General features: G+C 47.6%; 1 protein-coding gene across 1 annotated transcript in view; it reads right to left on the reverse strand.

Annotated features, from left to right (window-relative positions):
• Positions 1-12771, reverse strand: part of LOC119437310 (collagen alpha-2(XI) chain-like) — a 55436-nt gene extending 42665 nt beyond the window's left edge. Inside the window, exons 1-6 of the mRNA XM_037704368.2 lie at positions 12668-12771; positions 10150-10341; positions 8235-8442; positions 6023-6188; positions 3200-3385; positions 543-614 (exon numbers count right to left, since the gene is read on the reverse strand). Coding sequence (XP_037560296.2) covers positions 543-614; positions 3200-3385; positions 6023-6188; positions 8235-8442; positions 10150-10228 — 711 coding nt within the window. The 5' untranslated portion in view covers positions 10229-10341; positions 12668-12771. The remainder of the gene's footprint in view (positions 1-542; positions 615-3199; positions 3386-6022; positions 6189-8234; positions 8443-10149; positions 10342-12667) is intronic.
• Positions 12772-17847: the final 5076 nt, after the last annotated feature.

Genomic DNA, 17847 nt, shown 5'->3' on the forward strand with positions numbered 1-17847 from the left:
AATGCAAGGAGTCCAACAAGAAGGGAAAATTCAGTTTTCAACCCACTACACTGGTGTAAGACAAAGGGGATGTACGTAGAAAAACCTGTAGATTGACAGGGACGGGCACACGTAAACGTATGTGCACAAATTCTGTTTCGTAACTGTTATATGCAACGTCATTCTTAAACTTGGTTCTAGCTATGTGAAGGATACACCGTATGGTGAATTTTTTTTTCAAACTTCCATTGTCATTGGTTACCTTTGCATTGCCCTGTGCGAGGTTTCTTCCACCCTTGCGCTGTGAATGTTTGATAGCGCAAACAACCCAAAGGTTTGCCCTGTTGTTTGTAAGTGGTGTTTCGCGAAGTAACCTCAGCTCCACTACTAGTGTCTTACTGAAATAGTTTGACCATATGATACGTACGTTTTGTGTATTATGCGACATACTTTCTGAAGGATCATCATTCCGGTTATTTTATATATCGACCAAAAGAGCAATGTTGAATTCTTAAACGGTACAGGAGAAATGCACGTACGTTGACATAAGTTAAAAGCCGTACCTCAATGGGATAGCTGATCGCTGGATAGTAGGGTGGGATCGGTGTAGCACCTCCCTCCGGATAATACGGAGTCTGCAAAGTGATCCAAGCAAAAAAAATGAAGAAAGAAATACCTCTACGAAGCCGAACCAGTCAGACAAAATACGTATCAAACCAGCCTTTCAAGGACCTTTTATCTTCTGCTCCAGTCTTGTCTATTGCTGCAGAATATACCATCGGTCCTTAAAATCCATCACAAATGACGCAAATTTGGCTAAAACACACGCTGAAATGGGATTTTCACGGCACCATTTTTTTCTTCTTTTTTTTCCTGCTAAGGCTTTATTTTTGTTGCTCAGGAGTCTGAAAGTTTGAAATATCAGCGAATAGGAGCAGGGGAAGTGAACTACGGCGCCGGGTATCAGCCTAATGTTCAGTGTCAGAACTCTGACGCTCGGCTGAAGAACGCTGAGCTGATTGTTTCAAGCAAGTAGCCAGCGCTAACAGACCTTCGACGCTACAAACGGGAATCGAAAAAGGCGACGCAAGGCGGAGGAAATTGCTCCCCGCCACTAGCCCACCGGTAGGTACACACCGATATCCCCGGCCCTCACGCTCATGCGCTAATTTTTAACAGGTTATCTCCCACCATTTTGCTAGCAGTCTGCTCAATACCGCTGCGCACTGCATTGGCATCGCGCTTCACGCGGAAAAGGCAGCTCAGAGTTCGCGATGACACGCCAATACCGATGCCGCGCCACCTTCACGTGGCCACCGAGACAGGCATTGAGCAACGTTAATTCTTCCAAGTAACGCCTGGGACCGCTGGTGTCTTGCCGCGCGTAAAACCCCCATATGTATAAAAAGTAGCGCCAACCACTTCCCTCCTCCTCCGTTCCACTGTCGCGCTCAGACCGGCCAGCGCGATCGAGGCGCGATAACGACAGTGACGCCGCCTACGTCGGGCCTGCCGTGGCAGACGACAGCTAACGCGCTACCAGAGGAAATCCGCGAGAAACTTCGATCGCGCCCTGCGGAGAAGTTTTTGAGGCGCGATTTTGCTTCGTCAGTCAGTAACTGGCCTTAATAATGCCGTTTTGGAAGTAGCAACGCGACGATGCGAGACGGCGCAAATACCAAGTGTGCAGCAAGCGTTTGCGCTCGCCGGATGGTAAAGAAAAAAGCCTTTTGCCCTCGCCTTGTCGGTTGCGGCAACTAAAGGCGCAGCAGCATGCCATCACAACGAAGTTTTTGTCCCTAACACGTTTGATCCGTTTGTGCGCACAGCACTTTCGTCACACATGCCCGAGAATGGCGGTCGGAGGGCGCTGGAAAGAAAAAAATATACAAAAGCGCAACGCGTGCTTCCACGTGACATGGATTGGCCAATGGGGGAGCGGAGGAGGCTGGGGCGAAAGGAGGCGGCGAAGAGGAAACGCCGGGGTGAGCGCGGTGGCGGCAAGATCTAAGAATGGCGCTACTTTTCATATATAGGGGCTTTTCATATATATGGACGCGTAATCATGCGGCTATTGTCATATTTAGCGCGTTTTCTTTAAAACGCGGAAAAATTTATTACGCCAGACATAGGACACTGAAAACAACGGAATCGGGTGTTTTCAAACAAAATTATTACTTTTCTATAAAAATTCACGTCCTCAAGTCACTAATGTAAAAGTTCGTTAATTAATCTCTTCTAATTATCGATAGTTTAAGTATGAAAAAATCCTCCTGGTATGGTACGTGACAGGTGACAGAAAACCATTGGTTGCGGCCTCGTATATTCTATATTTTATTTGTAACAGCTTGGCTAACGTTAGCTGGGACACCCTGTATAAAAAAAAAACGCCCGATGTCCAGCTGAAATGCCAATACGAAGGCTGCAAAAACAGAGACCAGCGGCGACGTGGACAACTGGAACCACAATGCACCCCACAAGGCTGCCGTTCCGCAGTGGTGGCGTCGTGAAACCGTTCGTGATATATCTAAGCATGAAGGCAGAAAGAAGTCAATGCCGATCGAATGCTGAAAGTCGTTAGGCTCTCCTTTCCTTCTTGGTCACCCTTCAGGAGGATTAGTGTCTGCGATGCAGAACACTGTTATTCATCCGCAAAGCCTCGCTTGCTTACTGCGGGACAAAACGAAGCGAAATGCCATTCTATTTCCCTGCAGTTTTTGGACACGGATGTCTCTAAGCTGGTGCCAGTCTCAGGAATCCTTCAAAAGGGACATGACTGCATAACTACCTGGCTTCACTACCGCTGTTGCAACACGTGTCCGAAAATAATCAGAAAACAATTCGTGGTACTTTACTCACAATCTAATTAGAGATTGTGGTTTGTCCTGCAGGCCAAGTTCGGCGCTTCCAGTAATTCACTAGGAGTCGCGGAATTGCTTTATCTGCTACAAGTGCTTTTTTTTTGTCTGTTCTGTGTGAAGATACAGACGATACAAGCTCAAAACTTATCAGGCAAGTTCTTTTTTGTGCCTTTCTCAAATTACAAACTTTACAAATTAAAATTAAACTTAGCTTTTGATGATGATAATGATGATGGCGTTTTAGACATGAAAACCAAACTTGTACTATACGGCTGGTGATATTAAGCGAGTGGGTGACATAAGTGAGCGAGATGAGTGAGTGAGGTAAGTGGGTTAGTGAACAAGATAAAGCAGCTGACTGTTTCGTTGTGGTAGGCTCCACCCGGCTGCGGCTCCTTCTCAGCAGGATCGGTTCTGTTGAGGAGCGGGTCTCCGTAGTCGGCGTCTAGCGGCGGCAGCGGGATGGCGCATCCGGGAACGTAGCTACTGCACAACTCATAGGCCGAGTCCGGAGTAGGGACCACCAGTAGTTGCTGCAGGTCTCCCTGTAGGCACGCGCGAGCGCCACACGCCGAGATCACGCTCCGATCAATGCAAGATATATTTATATGTCGCGTGTTAAAGGTACCTCCCAACGCGTTCCCCTATTTCAATGCAACATAGCTGCATATGTGTATTTCTTGTTGGGCTAGGGCAGGACACAGAGGGACAAACAAAGCAAGTGCTCGTCTTGTCTGTCTGTCTCTGTGTATGTGTGTCAATTTGCGCCTGCATAAACAGCATCGCGACATCCACCTATACCGTGGCTCAGAAGTGCATCTTGCCGCTGAGCACAAGTTGACTGGTTCGTTATGACGGCCGCGTCAGTTGTATTTTGATGAAAGCGCGAAATAGAATAATTCCCGGAGTGTGTTGAAACGTCGCTGCATATTACGAACCCCAGGTAAATTAATCCGGTTCCTGCACTGCCACACCTCATAATTCAGATTCGCTTTGGAACGCGGAACTTCTACTGCGACCAGCTTTAGTTTCTTTTATTCTGTGTGTGAGCGTGTGTCTTCTTTACTTCCTGGGGGGGGGGGGGGGGGGGGGGGGGGGGGCGGTGTTGATGTCTTTTTTGGTCTGTTCTCAAAATAGTGTATTATCCGATGTGACTTCCTTTTTCGACCAGATGCCGAGACTGCACACGTCTGGATAGCGCTGTTACCCTCCCCTCAGCACATTCACTTTCGCGACAAATCATGCCATCCCTGTTCCTTAGTAGATGACTGATCTTCCTGCAGGTGGATGGCACTGTATATCGCTTCAGCCTGTACAGCCCTGTCAGTCTTGTCTAAATAGAGCATGGGCTGTGCATTTGGCATTATGTGGCAACGCCTGCCGGTGTTTCATTGACTCTAGGCAACTTTTTAAACGGTTGATGCACGCATTTCTCGCTCGGTCGGAAAACTGCCGAAAACCAGAGCAACCCGTCATTTTGGCACGCAGAGGGTATTCCTCACACGATGCACTCTGAGTGCTTTATAAAAAGGCTCACTTTCAAAGCCAGTCATCTATTTGCATATATTATCTTTGGCTCTCATACAAGTTTATGCAGTAATGGTGTCGAGTTTCAGAGATAAACGCGCCGTGGCGTTTCTCGCATGCGCATGTATATGACCGCACTCATTTTGTTTTTATTTGCCATGGAAGCGAAAGCAAAGCCAATTTTGTTATCCTCGCATATTCATCCCCGCACCGCAGACGCTGATGATATACGGTTAAGTACATGACGAGCATGGAATACTGCTTAACGTCCAAGGTAACATACCACAATCTGGAAATGCCTGCGGCGTGGATGGAATAAAACCGGGAGAACGGTAAGATCCCTTCAATACAGAGAAATGAGGCTACGAAGCTTTGCCTCACCACTCCCACAATCCCCACTTTCCATTCCACTTCATTCATCCCCTCTACATCCACAGCTGAGTGTCTGACTCAGGCCATCGCCTATCTGGACCAAGTTTACATGACCGAATATATCAAGGCAGCACTAAGGGACAGAGCCATCGAGGTCCTTTACTGGGGGATTTGACTTTATTTTCTATTTCATAAATAAAGTATTTTCACTCGCGCCTGCACGTATTTGGCAAGCCACCTTCCCTCACGCTCAACTGCAGTAGAATTCGTGCATGGCTAACATGTGGCACGCTGAGAAACGCCTAGCGCAGTCTCTGTGAAAAAATTCGTCGGCCCTTCCACCAGCGAAGCTGAAACGTGCGGCCCCGGTGTTTATCACTGGGTTAATCCCGAGGGTTCATTAAAATATTTCTCAATTATGAGGTCACACACGTTCGGCTGCGACGGGGAGAACGACGTCACTGACTGTATGCCCGCAGTCCGCCGTTGTTACTTGTGTTCGATGTCTCGAGTTTGCTAGGCGGTGTGGTTAGCAGCACCCGCCCGACATTGCCGCTTGCAATTCTTCAAAATGAAATCTGTCCGTCACGTAAGACAATCAATGGCTCATACCCCCGTAAACGCGGCCTCCCATTACGACGACAGAAAAGAAGTGAAATTCTATGCTGGAATGATTAGCGGCAACGCAGCCAGCTGTGGAAGCAGACGATGACGATGAACGCGGGAGCAGGGGCATGAGCGCGTGCCGAGCACGAGCACGAGCCAACGAGTCAGCTGCGGAAGAAGACGATGACGCGCGAGCCAATGCTGATGATGATAGTTTTCTGTACACAGGCTATGTCGCCTAGCCATATACGATTTCGCCTAGACATATAAAGCTTCACTTTAAAGCACATGCTCCATTCAGCATGTTACCAGGGCGGACACCGAACCATTCGTTGGGCCTCCAATTCCATTTCTAGAGCCTAGAATAACTGCAAGCTAATTAAGACTCTCGCTCTCTCTGGTGCCTTGAATGCTGTAGTAACGGGGAGTGGGGGGTTACATGGAGACAGACGACGCGAAGTGAGCTCTCCATGGTTACAAGTCGAGTGGAGCATATGCTCCCGATGACGGCTGCACTTGACCCCTGTGAAGGCGGCTAACGTGGCAGATGTTCAATTAATCGCTAAACGTTGCATTTTTGTGTCACATATATTATGTGTACTATCGATATATCTGTATAGCCTCCAGAAAAAGGCGCCGGTACACCCATCAGGTGACAATAGCATGACCGCACCCACCTGGAAGGGGTCGACAGTGATGTCCAACGCCTGTCCGACCAGAGTGACACCAGAGGTGTCGACAAGCGCGTCGTCTGAGCGGGCCATCTCCTCAGTCTCGCGCACCACGCAGTCTTTGACCAGCGTGACCGCATCCCCTTTCACGCTCAGCGCCATACGGTGCCACCTGCACTTGGGGTCACAGGAGTGCGTCACACTTCGTGAGCTGGCCCCGCACTACAGTTTCTTGCACGCGAGCTTGAAATTCTGGTGCACATGAGCTAAATGCTTTGCGACAGCTTTTACAAAACAGGAGCGACCACCCGTGCCCGCTCTATCGCTAAACTCAGCCGAGAATTAAGCGCTAGTACATAAACTTAAGAAATTCAATGGGTAGCTCACAATTCTGCTTCCCGTATTCGCGCTCTATTAAAACAATTGCCTTAGTTAGGCTCCGGCGCTTCTAAACATCAAGCTTCACTTCAGAAGAAGCAATGATGAGGATTAATAATATCATTCAAGCAAGAAGCTCCGCTAACTCGATCGCTGGGGCAAGCAGCTTCGTTCTATAGTTCTACTCAATTCTGGGCTCTCTGCAGGCGGAGTTAACTATAACAAGGACAATGGCATGGTAAACCGAAAATTTTAGGTTTAATAGCTGTATCCTGTCACATCACTGCGGCGGGCAATAGCCGTACAAGTTTTCGCACCTGTTCTGCCTTACTACTGCCAACATTCCCCATTCGTCAGGTATGTGGAAGGCCATCGCCTTATATAGTGCACGGAACGTGTACCGCTAGCCCAGCCGGGAGGCATCAGATCCTACTAGTGCATGCAAGTCCCTTATGTCCTGGCGCAATTGGTTTCAGCACCGATCTCATAATAAAGGCGACCGTACTGTGATATCGGCAGACGTCGATTTATCTGATTTATGTTGCCTCACTTTAACTCACGTTAGCTTACTTTTCCTTGCTTTACCTTGCTTTTTCATAGGTTATGTTATTTTACTTACACTTTCTTTGTCTGGTTTAAATAATAATTACGCTTATACCGTCGCTACGGCCACATCCTCGGATACTTAGAGGTAATATGCAAGCTACCACTTGTGAAATGAAACGAATCGCAGAGAAGGGCTTCTCCCCACAATTGCTTTAAATGTGGAGAAGCCACCATGAACGAAAGTTTTAGAGCGTTGGCCATCCACGGACAACCTAATTTTTGAGCAGACGATGCCGTAAACCGGGAGATTGTTTTCCTTACAAGAATAGCGTTTCACATTCAATCACGAAGGCGTTCAGTGTGGTGCAACTACGTAGCACATGAACAAAGATGAAGAGCAGCACACACAGACAGAGTGTTATACATGTATATACAGGGTGTCCCAACTATCATGCACCAAGATTTTAAAATATGCCACATAGCTGGACAGAACCAAGGTAATGTTGTTTGCCGTCGCTTGGAGATACTGAGATTATTTTTGCATTCCGCCTAATAACATAATTAGTCTTAATTATTTAATCAACTTCTCCAGTATTCTAATTAGATCTTCTCCAGTATCATAATTAGATGAAAACTGTCAGTGCGAAAGTTGTAGAGCAACATGAAAAACCACCGATATAGCTGTCTGTTGCTCAATACATGCTACATAAAAGCTTTCCGACCGTAAAGAAGCCCGCGAGACTGTGTGTGTGCGTGTGTGCGTGTGTGCGTGCGTGCGTGCGTGCGTGTGTGTGTGTGTGTGTGTGTGCGCGCGCGCGTGCGTGCGTGCGTGTGTGTGTGTGTGTGTGTGTGTGTGTGTGTGTGTGTGTGTGTCCATTCTTCCTCTGTGTCCATTTACGTACTAGTTGTGCTGCATTAATGCCTTCGTGATGTCATACCAACAAGCCCAAATTGCAACCCTGAACTACACAAGGGATAAACTAACAATCAAAAAGAACGGTGACATTCACTCCGCAAATCACATTACAAAGTACTTCTTCTTTCTGGGGTTTTACGTGCCAAAACCAGTTCTGATTATGAGGCACGCCGTAGTGGAGGGCTCCGGATTAATTTTGACCACCTGGGGTTCTTTAACGTGCACTACAACGCAAGCACACGGGCGTTTTTGCATTTCGCCTCCATCGAAATGCGGCCGCCGCGGCCGGGATTCGATCCCGCGATCTCGAGCTCAGCAGCGCAACGCCTTAGCTGACTGAGCTACCGCGGCGGGTACACATTACAAAGTAATACTCGCTTTCCGTCGTTGAAAGGCTCGGTGAAGACCGCCGAGTAGACGGTGCTGCCGTTGCCGTTGGTGGACCGCAGCGCGAACGTCAAGTTCTCGCCCACGTGCAGCGACAACTGCTCCTCGTCATCCCAGTCGTACACAGAGAGCAGGTAGCCTCGCGTGTTCTGTTCCATGCGAAACGTGGCCAGCACCGAGAAGTCCCGCGGAAAGCCAACTGCAGGGCACACAAAAAGAATATTCTTATCAAGCAGTCCCTTCCTGGCGTAAGGACAACAGTATAGGCGAGCTGGTTGACTTTCATTTTGATTCATCGCAAAAGGTACCTGGGCACACTAGCAAGACAGATGACAGAGAAATTTATTTACTGAAAGGCAGAGGTCAGCCTGAGCAGCGCACAAGATCGAAGCCACTGGATAGACGCTAACAACTGACATTTTTTACTAGGGAGAGCACATAACAAATAAAGAAAAGGGCAATCTGCACACGCTTATGCTCAATTCGAAGCATTTTCAAGCAAAGCTGTCTCGTACTCAGAAAGCGAAATGGAAAGGAACGACAAGGCAATTATCAAAGGTGCTTTTTAAAGCGAAGCTTTCTATGTCTCACTGATTCGTCCGTGAGCACCGAAAATGCACTGCAGGAAAACCAACTTGCACAATGGAACTATCTCCGTATCTGCGCACACAATAGAACAACGGCTGCGCATCTGCGCACACAATAGAATAACGGCGCACGACATACGTATCGTAGAAGACTACAGTTTACATTCGCAGTTGTACCGATAAGAACAATGGGAACTGCAACGCCACGCTATTCAGACGAACTGTTGTTGTGTTGTTGTTGTTGTTGTGTTGTTGTTGTTGTTGTTGTTGTTGTTGTTGTTGTTGTTGTTGTTGTTGTTGTTTGTTGTTGTTGTTGTTGTTGTTGTTGTTGTTGTTGTTGTTGTTGTTGTTGTTGTTGTTGTTGCAATATAAAAAACGGTTAACTCTAACACCTCCGAAAGCTACGAAAAGCCTTATTAATGACAACGATTACGGTATTAAAATTATTTAGTAAGATCAAATTAACGATAAATTCGCACTTCCTTACCAAGCCTCCTCAGGATTTCACGATAGATGTGTAAACAGTGACGTCAACAGGCGATGGCGCATACATTATGACTCATCGCTTAATTAAGAAATCCACATTAGAGTTGCCTTGAACAAAACATGCATTACCTTTTTCGCACATTTTCATTGTGATATATAGTGTGCTACTGCGGACGATGCTCTTCGTCAGAGGCTCTTGCTGTCGCGCCACGAGCTTACGCGCCATTTATGCCTAGCGCCTTCTTAATACTTGCAATCAAGCAACTCGTCTACAGTTGATTTAGCTCATGAAAAAGCCCACATACTTTTGGAGTTGGAATCACTCGTCGCCCATGCCTTTCTATAAAAAAGTCCGAATGCAATTTGTATCATCCCTAGTGGCTATGTAGAATGCACAACGAATGAAACGCTGGGAATGCCGGAACATTTCTGCATTTTACATTTAGTACGTGTAATAGGGAAATCGGAGCTGGCCCCGAGATAGAGCTTCCTCTTAAATATGTTGGTAGTTCCACCTATTTGATCAACGGAACAGGTCACCTTTGCCAAGGACTAAATCCATGTCCACCTACCAAATGATGGGCATTGACAAAGATATAGCTTCATATAAAAATAGCATCCCGACTTTCCCAAATCGGTTAGGTTCTATTCAACTATGCCTATTCTACACTCCCTACCGAAATAAGGAGTGTAGGGATGTTGTGTTTCTTCCTTTCTCGTTTTCTCTTTCTCGTTTTTCTTTATTTTCTTTTTTCAAGTCATACATCTTCAGCGCATTGTTTAGCCAGAAATAAAAATAAGGAGCGATATCCTTGCCAGCCAGCGGCACGCACATGGAAATGCTTCGGCCGTTGACACCGAGAGGTTGGCGCCGCGCGAGATGCCGTAAGCGGTGTCCGGCCCGAGGAACATAGGTGTGCCATCGGCGTCCAGCCAAGCCGGCCGCTGCTCGCAGATGCCCGGCCGCACCTCGACACCAGGAGGGAGCAGACCCAGGTCAACGCGGCCAACCAGGTCGACAGTATCTGGGCACACAATCCCAACCACCACACTGGGCTGATCAACAAGCTTAAGCAACAACAGTCATTATAGAAAAGAAAAACAGCACAAAAATCAATCTATGAACCATGCACACAGAATGCTGCGACATAGATACAATGTCACTTTCACTAAAGAAGGTTACTAAAGTTTTCAAAGCTGATCGCTGTGATGATGGGTTATTACATGGTCCAAGCAACTTTTATATGCTGAAAGGGTCATCAAAGTTGCCCTCAAAGCACATCTTTGCTGTTCAAACTTAGGACAGCTTAATAGAGCGTGTTCTACGTTCTCCCATGAATGGCCGCACGTGCAACAAGGCATATCTGAACAACGTATACGATACAAAAAGTCACCTGTATACGCCACTTCTAACCTGATACGATGAATGAGAGAGTCTATGTTCCGGCCAGCACCATGCAAAAAATCGGAAACTGTAGATGGGAGTCAACTCTGTACAGAAGACTGTTCATAAATTTGGCGTCAAATCGATAAACCTATGTTATAGACTTGCATAATTGTTTTGTTTTAATGTAAGCATCATCCCTCGTGAATTGAATTAGTGTGACAGAAGTGAAATGATGTGCCTCTCTAGCAATTTTGTCGTCTTCGGTGTTGCCTACTATACTGACGTGCCCAGGAATCCATTGCAGTTTCGGTTGATGTCCTGACGATGCAGCTGTAGCTATTTTAAAGAAAATCTTATACATCATCATTACGTTTGGATCACACAGGCAAAAGCGCCGTAAGCATTGAGGAGCCGACTTTGAGACTGTGAGAATAGACGACCCCGTAGGATTTTCTTGTGCTTGAATAAATTCAGTGGCCAATAGTATCGCATGGAGCTCTTCCACCATTGATGATGCCTTATGTGAAGGACGACAACTTTGACAAACTCCGAGTGAAGAAATTACAAATGCAGATGTTGATCCTGACGAAGTTGTTGAACCGTCAGTATAAATGTGCATGCTTCCAATGTGATAATCATGTAGGTGACACAGAGTTAACATTTTAGAGAAAAGAGCGCAGACAGCCCTTTTCTTGTCCAGTCCGGCATTGTGCATGTATTACATTGTCCAATGGGAAGAGGCCGTCAGTCGCTCACTGCCACCAATCACTTTTGAGCCTTCGACTACTTGCCGTCATCGAAGCAGCATAATATAATACGAAGACACCTCAAAAACACAGTTGTGCAGTCTATCTAACACCCGTTAGAAAAAAATAATAATTGATTTGAACTACCTTGCTGAAACAGAGCAATCCACTTCCGTCTTTGGCTGGCTGTAGTGTTTGGTTTTTTCGCAAATTGGAAGCATGATCCCAACACAGCAAGATGAATCGCATGAACATCAGCTTGATAAACAAAATTGTTATTTCTTACAGCTAGGACGTCGCACTTGTCGACTGCTTCTTACCAATGCTGACGTACAATCGCTATATATCGGGCTCACCTATCACTGTTTCCCGCATGTTTCCAGCATGATCGCGACTGCAGATAAACATGTTTGCGTCTGCAGATAAAAAAAAAATTCTGATAAAAAATGTTCCACGACTTTTCCGCGTTGCCAGTGTTGTATATTTTTCCGTTACACTAAAAGACGCGGGTCACCATAAAAATTGGTTGTCGATCCCTTTAAGGGTAGCCGACAACACAATAATGACACCATAGCTACGGCGATGGCCAGTATGATATGGCACATGCGTAAGAGAAGTTTTGCGAATACGGGCCCTCGCTCCTGACCCGTGGATTTTACAATAAATATCTCTATATCATAACCTGGAACACGACATACGGGTGTATATATGCCTCAGCCGGCTCTATTCAGTGAACGGCAGCAAGTTACAAGCTTGCCTCGACTCATGACAGCGATGGCATCAGCATATCTGCTGTTCTAGCCCGGGTAAGAACACAGTGTCGTGCCCTTAGTTAGCCCACAGCTAGTCCTTCCACCCAACCTTAAGCTTGCTTGTATGCGCTCTCAAGGTCAACGTGTTTCACGGCGGCGCTCACCGAGCTGTTCTTGCAAAAATCTATGCAGTTGCATGCATTCATTTCACCAGTGATCCGTTCCTGCAAAGTCATCGGACGAAGACGCCAGATGACATGCACTCACAATATGGCATCTTCATACACAGATGAAAAGACACAGCATAATACAGCATCCATTTACATGCACACACACGACACGGGTACTAAGGGAGAGCCATCATAATACGCACGGGTACTAAGGGAGCGTCGCTATATTTCGCACGAAATAGACTCCTTTATTACAGTCGCACAATACTTACGAAACGGCTCCACAAACATCTTACATTTCGTGGCCTCCCGGCAAATTTCCCGAGTCACACAAAGAGAGGTGACCGTGAACAAGCTCAAGCCCTATCTCGCGACCCAATTAGGTGGCCAGGGTCATACACTCTCGGAAAATTTAAACCTGTACATCGAAAGGAAGCAAAACAATCCGGGCAGAACTCATCTACAATGACTATCCAAGTGTGCGAATAGCCGAAACGCCTCATGTATGAGGCGTGTACTGCAGCCAGGTTCCTCTATCACGCTTCCCTCAGAAAAGAATGCGCCTTCTGGCGGCGCCACCGTGAAGTACTCCTATGCTCAGTGACACATACACAGTGGCCCAAGTTGGCGTCAAAGAGGTTCATGGAAGAGAGGCACATAACCAGTGACTTCATCCTCCCATCCCACCTTCCTTGTTCTACTTCTGGCTGACCTGGATTGATCCACACTAGGAGCTCTACCCCACATTGTAACCATGGCCAAGGAATCCCATCAAGCTAACCCAACACCACAGCGCAGGGCCAAGTCAGTCATCTACTGTAATAGGATCTACAAGGATTAGGTTGCTTGTATGTAAGGCTTTTTTCTTACGAGAAGAATGTATACATGCCTGGTACAAGCTGCGCCGAGAGTCTTCCAGCTGTGTGCAGCAGAAGGCACGCCACGGCGAAGGTCGCAGACAAGCGCATGAAAACAGCGACGCTGGTGTCCCGGAGTGACCGGTGCCGCCGCCGACGCCAGCTCTCCGAGTCCGCCCACTTTGAATCGCAGCTGCAGGCTTCGCCGCTCATTTTCGGTCGAAAGCGGCGAGGGGCCTGCATTTAGGGTGAACTTTCGTGAACGATGGCACACATGCAAGACAAAGCAATTTTCGGCAGCGTAGCTGATGGCACCCTCCGGTCATGAGCCAGGCCACATGGGGATTTGAGGTTGGCGCTTATCGCAAACGTCATAAACCGCAAGTGTCATTCCACAAGCTCTAAGAAACGTTCTGTCGTTTTGAGTACATCGGATGTGACCAGTTATCGTTTACACTACATACATCAGTGGTCTGTACAAAGGAAAAGGTGTGACGAATTGCAACTGTTGGCTTCGAGTTAGATATACAGGGTGTTTCACTTAACTTGCGCCAAACGTTAAAAATATGCAAATGCTGCGTAGCTGGACAGAACCAAGGTAATGTTGTTTGCCTTCGCTCGAAGATACTCAGATTATTTCTTGCATTCCGCCTAATTAGATAGTCCTAATTAATTAATCAACTTCTAAATTATTATAATTAGATTAAAAGTGTGAATGAGAAAATTGTAGAGCAACATGAAAAGTTCTCGATACAGCTTTCTGTTGCTCAATAGGGGCTACATAAAAGTGTTTTTCCGAGCGTGAAATAAGCTCGCGAATACACGCAAAATTGCAGCGTGATTGGCCGCTCGTGGCACTTTGCGTGTATTCGCGGGTACCTGTCACGCTGTCGTGAAAGATGCCTCGTTCATGAATATATATATATATATATATTGTACTACAGCCCTGGCAACGGTGCTGGTGAAGGTGGAAGAAGAAGACAAGCAACGCTTGCTCGCCCGCTTCGCCATAGCTCCCATTTACTAGTTTCGTTCTAACGTTGAAACGCTAGATCGAGTGCTGCTAGGCAAACATCCCCATTGCATCTGGTGGAGGTGCTGGGTTTCTCTTCCACATCCCGGAACTCCGCAGTCGGACGCTACCACCTGCTCCTGCGATGAATTATATATATATATATATATATATATATATATATAATGAACGAGTTGCCATCACCCAAAAAATATCACGTGCTCGTGACGCCTGCGGCAGCAAGGATGTTCCACATCCGCCGCCATGGTTTGTGAGTGGTGGCGCTGGCTAATACTCCCAGGGTTGTAAAACATAAATACCCCAGAAAGTTGATGGGAAAGCGGCTCAATGGTAAGAGCATCGCACGCGTAATGCGAACACGTGGGATCGTTCCACACCTGCAGACAGTTGTTTTTTTTCATCAATTTATCATTTCTTTAATTCAATTAGTAAGTACAAGTAATTTCCCCTATGTTGTTCTTGGTGTCAATGTTTGTTGGCTTCTTATGATATGGTTATATATATATATATCATAAGAAGCCAACAAATAAAGACACCAGGGACCACATAGGCGAAATTAGTTCTACTGACTAATTGAATTAAAGAAATGATAAATAAATGGAAATCAAAATGGAGGAAAATTATTAGCGTAGCTTGCACTGGAGGTGCAATGCTAAAGAGACAGCGGAGCTGATTGGCACCTAGCTAGCCCTGGCTTTTGGGCTAGGCTAAGCACTACCAAGTCATTCCCAGCATTTTCCGAAATTTATTGATTATTGATCGATTATGCATTAGCTATTAATTGGCTATCGATTGGCTATCGCAAGGTATTGGCCACGTATTTGGGCAGAGGCTAAGCACTAACAAGTCATCCCCAGCATTTCCCGGAATTTATTATTTGTCGATTATCGATTAGCTATTGATTGGCTATCGATTGGCTATTGATGAATGACTAAGCTTAAGTAGTCCCAATTAGAGCACTGCACGGGCTCGGGCACGGCGTGTGTTTTTTGACCCGGGCCAGGGCCGGGCTCGGGTTTTTTGACGCGGGCCCGGGCCGGGCTCGGGCTTTATGGTGGTGGGCATGTAACGTGCAGCGAGTTATTCTCGGGCCTCTCAACTCTGAAAAACATGTATTTTTCGGTCTCGGGCCGGGTTCGGGCCAGTTTCGAGCCGGGCTCGGGCCGGGCTTGGGCCTAAGGTAAAGGGGTGGCGGGCCGGGCGGGTAACGTAGATTATTTCCGGGCCCGGGCCGGGCCCCGGGTCTCGCCATAAATGTTTTGATCGGGCTCGGGCCCGCCCAACGTAATAACGGGCCCGGGCTGGGCTCGGGCTGAAAAAATCGGCCCGTGCAATGCTCTAGTCCCAATCATGCTTAGTTAGACTTAGCCAGGATCAGCTTCGCTAGTTCATAGGGGCATGTGCCATTGCGCATGGACCCTTTCTGCACTACCGCCAGGATCGGCCCACATTTTTTCCGACGCATCACGGACTTACGGCTGGCTTAAACAGCTCCGCTGTTGAAAAGAACTGGCCGCACGTGGGGAACGATCCCACGTCTTCGCATTACGCGTGCGATGCTCTTATCATTGAGCTGCCTCGGCGCCATTTTCTCATTGACTGTCCGGGGTATTTATGTTTTTTAAGACTGGAGGGTCTCGAATCCGACAACATTGATGGCTTCAGGTAGCATGTGTGGATGTATTGACAAGTTGCCTTCACCCCAACAAGTCACAGTTCTGCGCGGCACACGCAGCACAGTCACAGCGTAAGCTGGTTGAGCGGCGCAAGAGTAGCTCCAATTTCGGCACCACGCACAACAAGGTCTTCGCGGCAAAATATCTTCGCCTCGATTTTGACGAGAACGATCTGAACTGTCCACCCGGCGTCGGCGTCCACGGCGAGCTGCGGCTTGTAATGCTCTCTGCACAGCAGTCTGCTGAGCCCGATGATGCCTGGTTGTAGCCGCGCACGTAGCTCTACGATTCGCTTCTTCAGCAGCGGTTCGTACCTTCCGAGGAGACGCCATAACGTGTACCGAAGAGGTACCCACAATACGTGGCGCACATCTAACATCGGGATAGCGTTGATTGCGCGCCTCGTCTGAATCGCATCGCGTCTGAATCTCGTCACACGCGGCGGTTGCAGGCACGTTAACTAGATGGCTCCACCATACTGGCGGAGGCTCGGGTCGTCTGCGCCTGCACGCCGGCCTATAGGGCGCGTATAAAGGGAATTTTTCTTCTGTCTTATAGCATACGTTTGCGTGGCTCAGTGGCAAAGTATCCGACTCCCACGCAGCGTGCCTGGGTTCGATGCCGGCAGATAGCGGGCACTTTTTTTCGCATTTCCGGCGACAGCGATTACGGGGCGGCGGGGGCATCATCGCGACCAGAAATGGCTATTTGAATGAGCCCATAACAGCTTACGCTGTAAAAAAGATCACGTGCTCATGACGCTCTGACTGCAACTTGTTCCCGACAACAACTGCGCATGGAGCATGGAGAAGCGGCGACCGCGGCTCAACCTCGCGCGCGCAGGGAGGGGAGCGGGGAGGCAGCGCGGGAGTGAGGGAAGGGTGAAGGGGGCTGTGTTCGAGACCGGCATCAACTGCATACTTTGCGCGGCCGCGCGTCATCGCGCGCGCCTTATCTTGAAAGCGATCTGTAGGCGGTTCATACCTTTGTGCGTGCGGTGTTCTCGTCGCTCAGTTTGCGTTGAAGCCATAGCACAAAGGTCATTTCGTTCGCTGCTGTTTTCGTGCTTGCTCACGCCAGCGTTTTCACAGCGAGTGTGCGCGGTGATCGAGTGTGATGTGTTCATGTTTGCCTGTGCGCGCTGACACCATGCTTGTTAATTTAGTTAGTAAGCGAATATTTTCATGATTACACGGCCCATAAAGCTACTGTCCTTAATTCGTATATAGATGTCTACTAATATGCTATCGCAATCGATGCTTCGCCTTTCGGGTGAAACTGCGGCCTTTGTAGTTAGCCGCCTAGACAGTTCAATTTAGTGCGCATGCAACATTGCCTCTTCAGGAAATAGACTTGAACAGGCCATATTGCGTTATGTGCTCCACGCGATCTTTATTTATTTATTGTCAATACACTCAAGGCCCATAGGGCATTACAGAGATCAGTGGCATGACACGATATGGTTGTGGCACACTTTCTTAATTTGATACTGCAGGTGATAGCCGCGATCGAGGTAGGGAGGTAGCTCCCTACCTCGATCGCTGTTATCACGAACAGGTGGGAAAGTAGTTGGCGTTTTGTGGGGAAAAAATGACATGAGAACATTGTCACAGGCATGCCATCGTGGTCATAAAGCTCAATTACGTTGCTATCTTTACCACCTTGTATAATTACAAAATTTCTGCGCACTTTTGAAGAAAGGAAGGCAACGTATATTGAAAATATTGTTCTTTCGCATCCGATACTGCCAGATTGTACTCTTTGTCGGCTGCGACGTAGGCATTCCAGCGCTTGGTAGTGTTCGTTATTTTGGCTCATCGAAACAACCTTTTTATTTAGCCGACGATTAAGCTGTGCGCTAAACCAGGAGGACCGGGAGCTGCAGCTGGAGCGCTTTTCTGGAATGTACT

This window comes from Dermacentor silvarum, chromosome 1 (genome assembly GCF_013339745.2).
Source record: "Dermacentor silvarum isolate Dsil-2018 chromosome 1, BIME_Dsil_1.4, whole genome shotgun sequence".
Lineage (NCBI taxonomy): Eukaryota > Metazoa > Arthropoda > Arachnida > Ixodida > Ixodidae > Dermacentor > Dermacentor silvarum.